General features: G+C 42.7%; 1 protein-coding gene across 1 annotated transcript; it reads left to right on the forward strand.

Annotated features, from left to right (window-relative positions):
* The first annotated feature begins 2,521 nt into the window (after positions 1-2,521).
* On the forward strand, positions 2,522-5,291 carry LOC108925007 (growth arrest-specific protein 1-like). Its single transcript, XM_029252655.1, has one exon. The coding sequence runs from the start codon at positions 3,693-3,695 to the stop codon at positions 4,473-4,475; it is 783 nt and encodes a 260-aa protein (XP_029108488.1). The 5' UTR covers positions 2,522-3,692; the 3' UTR covers positions 4,476-5,291.
* Positions 5,292-10,090: the final 4,799 nt, after the last annotated feature.

Consider the following 10,090-nt stretch of genomic DNA (forward strand, 5'->3'; position numbering starts at 1 on the left):
TATTATGTAGACCTTGTCATGCTTTTAGAGAATGTACCCAGGGCTGTTTTACATGATGGTCCACATGTGCTCATGGCAAATGTCCATGTTGAGCAACCCTTTTAATTACCAGCCTTTGTATGCTTTTTTGATATAAATTCTGTACTAAGCTGTTGAGAACATGCTGATCAGATAAGGTTACAAAGTAACACAGATTAAAAAAATTAATTATTACGCTCTGTAACTGTGCAATGACATATCAGAGTCTGGATACTACACCTTTTTTGACTCTTGCTGTCATCACAAATCATAGTTTTAAAATGGGCAAATGAGTGTATTCACATGATGGTCTGGTAGCATTGTGTCTTTTGTATAGTAAACACAATAAAGTTTATTTGATTTTTTTTCAGTTAGTTCCAAGGGCCATATGGCTCCACTCAACGGGATAATGTTTCCATGCCATTATTTTGTGTTGCTGCCATGTCAGGAAGGCTGACAGTAATGCTGTTCTGGCCATCTATGAGTGACATTGAGAACATTGTTTTTTGCAGAGGCTCAGTGGCTGGCCTAAAGGTAAATTCCAAAGTGTGGAGAGGAGCTGGAAACACAAGAGGCCTTTGTGGCCTGGTCCCCTCTCTTCGCCTGTATCCGCAGACCTCCCTTTTTTCAAGACTGAGGAGAGCATTCATGTGTGAACTTGCACAAGATCATTTTACTCCCACTCATTATCAGCCCAGATTGACAGAAGCAGGAGAAAGGACACATAACCAGATAGAATCAGGATGCTGTCCATGAATGTGCTATAGCTCTAGTCTGATAGCTGTAGTGTTGTCCTAATTACTAGCCTTTCAATACAACTAAATAAAACATTTCACTGAGAATATTGTAAGAGACAAATCTGTGAGTTCACTAATATTGTAAATACAAGCATATTCACTTAGAAGACACTCATCACATCAAAGTTTGGTTACAAGCATTTATTTTTTTCAAAAAACAATAATACTTTTACAAAAAGCAATCACTTCACATGTCTGTTGTATGAAATTTTTGTGGATACTAAAATAAATATGAGAGATGAAAATAAAACAGGACTGTATTGATATATTTATACGTCTCCAAGGTTTTTAAAGAGTTAGTGACACATAGCGCTGAACAAAGATCCATAACTTACAATCAGTAAGTAAACTGTTATTATTATGAAAATTATTTATGATAATGAGCTTTTATTCATTTTGACTAAGGGGTCAAATTGATTTTGTGGCTACAAACTTAAAAAAAGTTCATCATAGTCCCAATTTTCTTTGTAAGTTCCAGTGTATACCATTTTGATTCTTATTACATAAGTAAATGTAATATATCAAAATATTGCTTCCCAAACAACACATAGTAATGAAAAACACAGCAATATAATATATATATTATATTGCTGTGTTTTTCATTACTATGTATTATAATAATATAATAATAATGTATGTAACATAACAATAATCCAGTCCTTTTTATTGTGGTCAGGATTATTATTTGGCTCCTAAATTGTTCAGTTTGTAGGGAAGCTGTAAAGACTTACAAAAAAAGACACTCTACAGTATGTATAACCTCATTTTTACCATACTCACAAATACTACTTTAAAAAGAGAAACCTTGCTAATTCTGTTTAATTCTTTAATTTTATTTGTATGTCTTTTACTCTGTAGTATATAGTCTACACTGTATGTGAAGTTAAGACACACCCCTACAGCCTACACTGCATGATATTTTTAAGATGCACAAGGCCGCTGGAACACCATTCTTCAATCATAAGTATTTGTGTAATAAATACATTTGCCAGTTATGTGTTTTAGGCACATTCGTGTGATGCTTTCATCTATAGGGAATCCAGCTTTTTTCATCCTGGAGACACTGTACATAGATTTTAAGTAACTCCTAAAGAGAACAACATGCAGAAAAGAATCTTAGATTGTTACACTTGTCGAAGAGGAAAATTTTAGTCTTCTAATGTGTGACTGGGTTGTGGATTGGGGTTGCAGCGGCACAAAGACTCGTATAGCTGGTAAAACTGGTGAATACTGTGCACCGGAAGGGACAAAAAACTAACACTTGCAACAGTAACAATTACAGGTCTACCAAATGTGTTTACTGTGAATACATTTCACTGGAAGCACAAAGGTGGTACTGATCCAGACAAACACATGGCATCGTTACCACTAGACACCACACACTTTCAGGGCCTGGAATGCAGGGAATCACCAAAGGGTGCCAAAATCATGTGTGGGTGCCAAATCTTGCTAGTAATTTTTAAGTAATCTTAGAAAGAATAATTTAAAATAATAATAATTATCGGGGGGTGCGGTGGTGCAGCAGGTTTGCCCTGTGCCTGCTCTCTAGTGGGTCTGGGGTTTGAGTCCCACTTGGGGTGCCTTGTGGCAGACTGGCATCCCGTCCTGGGTGTGTCCCCTCCCCCTCCAGCCGTGTGCCCTGTGCTGCCAGGTTTGACTCCAACTTGCTGCAACCCTGCATGGGACAAGTGATTTCAGACTGTGTGTGTGTGTGTGTATGTGTGTGTAATAATTGACAGTTTTATGAGAAAACTGGAGATTTGCTGTCTTATATGCTACATGTGATGCGGCGCTGCCCTATGTCATATGAATTGTTAGTCTGTGCAGAGAATAATACATAATCTATAGCCAAAATAATACTCATGTCAGACACACACACAGTTATAATTGTGTGTGTGTGTCTATATTAACTGCGAGACAGAAGTGGAAGGGGTGCCTGCCCTGCTGTTCCCATTTACAGACATCACACACTTTTCACATCCATGAAGAACACGAAACATGGTTCACGTGCAGAAAGTCGAGCAAACAAGTCCCAAAAAAAGTCATAATAGAAACGAGTCTGTCGGCGCGCAGTGATCAAGCTTCGGTAAATAAATGTAAGAAGTGGTGTAATTTACGAGGACGGAGTGAATATCGGCGGATGCACATACACAGTCGGCGCTGCTGTCAGATTCCCCCTCCCGCCCCCACACACGCCACCCCCCCCCATCCCCCCACCCAAGGCCGCCCACGGAGCAGAGCACTTCGGACCAATGAGATTCATGTGCAGTCCAGGTCCCGAGTGGAAGGCCCACAAGGAGAAGCGCAGAGGCTGTGGAAGAGCAGCTCCTTCCTCGGCACGCGGGTTTTCTTTGCAGCGCGCGGCCGGACGAAGGAAGGGCGTTCGGACCCGCGTTAGTGCGACGAGACTCTGCAGGAGACCGATGAGAGAAACAAGACGCGCGGAGCTCTTGCCGCTGCTGCTGAGACAAAAGTCGAGAGCGCAGGGATGCTGCTTTAGGAGGTCTGTGCTGCGCTGCGCTGTGCTGTACTGTACTCGACCTTCTCAGAAAGTACACGAGGAGTGCGATGTGCGGCCAGAAGTCGAAGCAGGCGGACGAACTCCGGCCGATTTATCTGCACACTCGGAAAAGAGCGACCCGCCGGTAACTGAACGTCGCGAAGGCATCACCCTCCTCCGCTGAGCGATCGCTGCCTGCGTGGGTCGAGCTCGTCCTTCGCACTCGTTCAAATCCGCGTTGGAGCGCCGATCATCGCAGTGTTGTGCGACTCATCTCGGGCGGTCGGGAGAGGGGGTGGGGGGCGGAATCGGCGCGTTCTCCGCCGCGCTGCGCGCTCCCGGCGACTCTATGCTCCTGCGGAAGCGCGCGCTCTGAAATGGCAGCTCGTGCCGCTCCGACGCGCTGCTGCCCGCGCCTCTTCTGGCCGCTCGGATGCGCGCTCGTGCTTCTGGGCTGCGTCTCTGGCGCGTCTCCGTCCCACGGCCGCCGCCTGGTCTGCTGGCAGGCCATCATGAAGTGCCACGGAGAGCCCGACTGCCACTACGCGTACGAGCAGTACGTGCACGCGTGCGCGCCCGTGCTGAACGGCGCCAGGAAGAAGTGCCCGAGTCACTGCATCTCGTCCCTGGTACAGCTCAACCTGACGGCGAACGGGCCGGCCCTGGAGGACTGCGACTGCGCGTCCGATCGCTTGTGTCGGGACACGAAGCGCGCCATCGAGCCGTGCCTGCCGCGGACGCGCAGCACGGGCTGCACGGACGCGCGGCGCCAGTGCGAGACGGACGCGCGCTGCGGCGGCGCCATGCGCGACTACCTGCTGCACTGCGGGAAGCTCTTCAGCGGCGTGCGCTGCACGGACGCGTGTCGCGACGTGATCGCCAATATGCGCAAGATCCCCAAAGCGGAGCTGCTGGACACGTGCGTGTGCGACGGCAGTGAGCGGACCATCTGCGAGTTTGTCAAAGTCAGCATGAAGACGCTGTGCTTCGACGCGCGGGACGAGTACACGGGGAGCGGGTTCTCCCACCTGGAGGACGACTCCGAAGAGGGAGATGTACCCGAAGACCCCTGGGATGAGGACAGCGCGGGTGCTCCCTCCAGACCCCCGCACGCCCTGACTGCACTGGCACTCATTTTGGCCATGCTGTCTCATCTTTAAAAGGCGGGGGTCACCGGCGTGTGCCTGAACCTTCATGCCTGGGATTCCGCTCTTATCAGGAGTCGGGAGGGAGAGTTAAGCATTGGGTTGGGAGGATGTGCCTAAAAATGACCCTAAAGAGCGTGGATGTAACTCGCAATACATGATTCGTTTCCATCCGTCATCAATAGCTGCTTGTCCAGGGTAGGGCCCTGTGGTCCAGAGTCCGTCCTGCAAGCATAGGGCTCGGCTCCAGACCGTCACAGGGCATTTGCACACTCATCACACACACACTAAGGGCACGCGTCCGGACTGGGGGACCAAACCGGGGCACCTGGAGCAAACCCATGCAAACATGGGAAGAACGCGCAAACTCCACACGGAGCCGGATTCAAACCAGTGTCCACACCCGCAGCCCAGAACTACCTGCTGCCCCCACCGTGACACCAGCTCACAGTACGCTTGGGTTCCCCACTGGCTTTTGCATCCAAGGTCATGTTTCCCACTGCGTGTGGGTTTCCTATGCAATGCACCCCGATGAGTTGCACACAGGGAGATTTACCCCTTTTGGTCCCTGGCTTTCAGGTTGTTGTTCTTTGTTTTTTTTTTGTTTCTCTTTGTCTTTTTAAGAGTGATGCTCTGAATGTACAGTGTCTGTTCACCGTATCTTCCGTCAATACCGAAATGAGTTTTTTTGCCGTGCCTCACAAGCTTTGCCTCGGAAAGCTTGACTCAGCTTACTGTAACCCCACTGTGAGAAGTGTGACTCTTCTGCTCACTGTATGCTTCATTTTGTCCTTGAAACCGAAAAAAAAAAAAATGCAAAAAGTGCACTAGCAAACACACAAGTGTCTAAAACATACTGGGATTTTTAAATATTGTCTCCGGTTGTCAGAATTTCAATTTTGTGTCCGGTTTAATTATGCAATTGGAGATTACGGGCCTACATAGCTTAAAAAAAATCACAATTTTATGAACCTGAAATTAATTTATTTGCCAGCTGTCAAATTAAGCCCAGTCAAGATGTCAGTATTTCAGTTTTTCAGAGATACTTGTATGAAAAGCTCAATACTTAACTGTATAGTGTTTTCTATAAAATTATTTAGATTGTGCTTTGCTGAGATGGTTTGTTCACTCTCAAGAAGCATCAGCGTCCAATGTATACGGTTCTGATCTTGTATTTGTACAGATGGCATAAAAGAGTCTTCTTAAAGAAATTCTTGACTGATGGTTATTTGTTTAGCAATGGATTACTACATCTTTTATTATGTACTGCAACTTGTTTTGCGCATAGAAAATGTTTACTTGTGGATAAATATACTTGTGGGCCAGATTAGTTTAACTTCTGTTGGCAGATACCTCCCGTCTAATGCAAATATTCAAATGTTATAGGGCACTGGCACACTTGACCTTGCAAACAGACATGTTTGCTGAAGGAATAAGCTAAGGCGTTTGTAAATGTATAAACAAAGAAAGAAAAGCGCTTTTCCCTAAGGGCATTTGAGATGAGATGACGCCAGGACAAAAGGCCAAAGTACTTTATTTTTCTTAACTGCTTATGTTTTCAGAGGCTGTAAATTGAAAAAAAAAAAAAAAAAACTGCCGATTTAAGCAACATTCAGAAACGAAACCTGACTGAGAGCAAAACTGGGGACTTAGATCAAAAGTGCATTTAGTTTTGCTCTTTGTCACGTTTCAAGTAGTCCCTTTCGCCTTTCAGTGCAAAATACTGTAAACACATTGACTGTCGTGACATAATTTAACAAGACAGTTTAATGGATGCTGCTTTAGACAGCTCGGGTTCAGATTTCATTAGTAAAACGTTGGGCAAAAACAGGTCTCAAATTAGCAAGTACACTGCATAAACAATAGTGCACTTACATGTTTTATATTCTGTAATAAATCAATACAAAACATTCTGATTATGCCCTATGAATAAATACTTTTTAAACCTCCAAGCGGAGTGCCAGCTTTTTTTCCAGCATATTTGTAATGTAATTACAGGCTTTGCCAAGCGGTCTATTTAAGTGGCTTGTCAATTGAAAAACATTATGTCTACAATTAAACTGTAATGCACACACTTTTGTAAACATGAAGCTCTAAAATGCCAAACCACACAACTCCATAGTTTCATATTTGCAAAAATGTAAAAGAGGGTTTAATTTACTGTATGACTTATTACCTGTTGTCCAGGAGGGTGAGCCGAACTTTACGTTCATTTACTAGTCTCATCATATCACCATTATTTTGAAACGATTTACATGACGTTCAAAGCAACCTATAAGCAAAGGATCAAATCTGTGAACTACCTTCAGATATATTTCATGAAATACTACCATGGGACATAAGATATTATAGGATTAATGCTTTTTCTTCACTTGCCCTGTGAATATGTTGTTCAAAAGAAGATAATTCTCCTAGTTCCTACAATACAGATCCAGACTTTGCTGTGAAACAGAAAGCTATAATTTGTTCTGTAAGTTATTCAGAAGGAGGAATAAAGTGCAAATTTAAATATAATACATTGTAGCACAATTTTTGATCACGCCTATGAACACAATTCCAACCTGAGAACATTTATAACCATTTTAGTCTATATGTTGCGAACATGGATTGCCACGACAGGTAATGTGTACTGCGACAGCAAACAAGGACCCTTAATTAACAAATAAGAGTCTGAGTGGCACTTGGATCCCCGGATTGTATAGGAGGTTCTCAGCTGTCAAGTTTGGTTCTTGGCTTCAGGAAAGGGCTCTAGGGAGTCTTTTGTTTGCATCCTTCATGGCTGTCAGCCAGCGAGAGAAGTAATTTCCCCCTGCTTTTAGCCAGCGAGGTATCTCTGTGCTAAGTTGTGCTTCACAAAATGAAAATACAGTCTATAGCTGGAAGAGCAGAGAAAATAGAATTTAATTACTCCTGTTGTTCTCAAGAGTCAGTCTTTGTGTAAAAAGAGAAAGGAATGACTGAGTATCAACCACTTTGTAGCGAGGCATAGCTCTTTGACATATTTCATTGTCCCATGGAAGTTCTCCATATAACAAATCACTGGACCTTTCTTTCATAAGCATAATATTGCAGGTTTTCCAACAACTTCTATATAATTAGAGTGTATAGTTATGTCCCAGAAGTGGTGAAGAGCCTTACATAACAACTGTAATGTCTGATCAAACTAAATAAATTATAAATTTTAATGGACGTTACTTTTTTTTTTTTTTGCTGTCCAGTTGAGATGCAGAAACACTCTTCTTTCACTTTTGCTTTCCAGCACATTTTAATCATTTTAGCTTCAGAACAGCCTCTTCTTGTGCAAACCATGGTAGGACCAGAGCTCCATATATCTGCAACCCTTTATATCTGTATCGAGAACTGGTGATATTCATTGAATTGACAATAATGGAAGTAATCAAATTATCCCTTGAGTTTCTTTTACTTTCTCTCCGGGTCTAAGCCCTGATGCTTCCAATCCCAAATATTTCTTTCAGATTCAAGCTGCCACTTTGATTTCATCACGTTAGGCTCCTGTTGAGATCACAGCCCTTTGTAATAAAAAAAATGTTCCTAATCCAGTTATAACAGCTGGGTTTCACTGCTCAGGGCCTTGGGAGGAACACCGGGATTAAAATGCACTCAAAGAAAATCCTTAACCACTGCTTATTGGAAACTTTACAGTCTGGAAAAAAGCATATTAGAATTAAAATCCTAGGCTTTCTATTTTCACACTTAACATGCACCCAGAAACTGTGTTACAGCTATATGACATAAATAAAGGTGATTTTTTAAAAAGTAGTTTTATTGCTTTAAATAGAAATAGCTATCAGGGACAAGTAAAAGACTTTAATATTTCTCAGTATCAGGATGTTCACTGGATCCTGATCAGCCAAGGAGAGATAACTTCAAGTGAAATGCACGTGTTTACATCATCATGCATATTTTTAATATTTCAAACGTGAAGATCACTTGCAATAGCTAATCAGTCCTTTTAATTTAAGCTCTACAACCAGTGAAAATTGGAAACAGATGCTCTCAAAATGCCTATAAAGTCAAATGCCTCTAAAGTCAAATGTAGAAAAATATTTTGTTACACAGGGGCTCTGCTAGGTGCTCTGTTTATTTCCAGGTGGCATGTAGCTGTATAATGACCAAATGTGACAATGTACAGTATGATAACCACATTGTTTATACACACTGTAAAAGTGTATCAGCATGTTAAGTACCGCAAACTGCTTCCCCTCTGTTGTTTATGCACTTAAATGACACTGAGCCAGTTTTTGTGCATCCTTATGTCCTGTTCCCTAACCCTCTTCTTAAAAATGCAGAACCAATATATGCATGGATCCAGAGTTTGTGAATGCGGTGCGGTCAACATCATGCAAAAGTGATTTATGCTGCTAGGGTAGTTCAGGCAGAAACACTTGCATGACCTCTGACCGCAATACAAACAAACCTGCCCACAGCCTTGCAAAACTGTTTCTAAGCCTCTTTACACTGCAGGCCATAACGCTGTCAGTGCGGTAAGCGGAACAGGCTGGGGGTCGGATGGTGGGGGTCGTCTATGTCTATGGTGTGGTGTTGCGCAACGCACTGGGACCAGGGATGGACAGTGCAAGAAGGAGAGGAGAGGATCTGTCAGCGAGCGCAAAACTAACTCCACCTTTATGATCTATATCAGCTCCTCTGCATCATTTTGCTGGCTGGGACAGGGCTGCCACTGGGCCGTCCTCCCGCCACTCCCCAGCCACCTCTTCAGACAGGGGTTTGCTGGAAAAATAGGAGCGTGGTGCAATAATTCCAGGAGCTGAGAGAAGGAGATGGGGGAGAGAAAAGCACAAAACTTGCTGACACGGGGCATAACTTAATTTCCACGGTGCCGCGGCAGCTGTGTGGAGTAATCTGCCGTGGCAGGCCATTAAAACTTCAATGCCTTCACTGACCCAGAAGGGAAACTCAGGCCGCAGAGAGCCATTTCAAAGCGGGAGGTGATCCGCGCAATTTATGTGCTTGTCTTAAAGAAACACACTCCACTTCTTATTGCCAAGCTACTCGAGTGTTTGGCGGTCACCTTGATCTTGCCTATGCGATCGAGTGTCATCGACAGGGAAACTGTGGAAAATCATTGTACATGTATAAAGTATTAAAGCATTACAGTCGGAAATTATTTGGGCAAACATTTCACTCAGATATTTATTTAGACATTTTAAGAAATGTTCACTGTTTTTTCAGCTTTAAATACATACTTAAATGCATCAATGCAAACTTACGTTGAAATTATTTTATTTAAGTAATGTTGGGGGCAAGCTATTTTAGTAAATGTTTAAACTTTGGTGTATGTATACATAAAGTTTTAAAAGTAAATAAAAGTTACAAATAAAATACATTTTTTGGATTTTTGATTTATTATTATGTGATTTATGGTCTGTATTTAATTGTCCACTGTATTCTCAAAATAAAATTTACATTTACACCAATAATACTGTATGTATACGGGAGCACTCCCTGTAAGTGAGCTTGGAAAAAGATTACAGATAAACAAATACGTAAATAAGTGAATAAATAGATAGACAGATCAACTCATTATAATAACAACAACAATAATAATAATAATAATAATAATAATATAAAAAGTTATTGTTGTTATA

Source organism: Scleropages formosus, chromosome 6 (assembly GCF_900964775.1).
Source record: "Scleropages formosus chromosome 6, fSclFor1.1, whole genome shotgun sequence".
NCBI lineage: Eukaryota > Metazoa > Chordata > Actinopteri > Osteoglossiformes > Osteoglossidae > Scleropages > Scleropages formosus.

Bases quoted from the DNA above. Each gene is read 5' to 3' on its own strand.
- LOC108925007 (XM_029252655.1), top strand. From the start codon at position 3,693: ATGGCAGCTCGTGCCGCTCCGACGCGCTGCTGCCCGCGCCTCTTCTGG.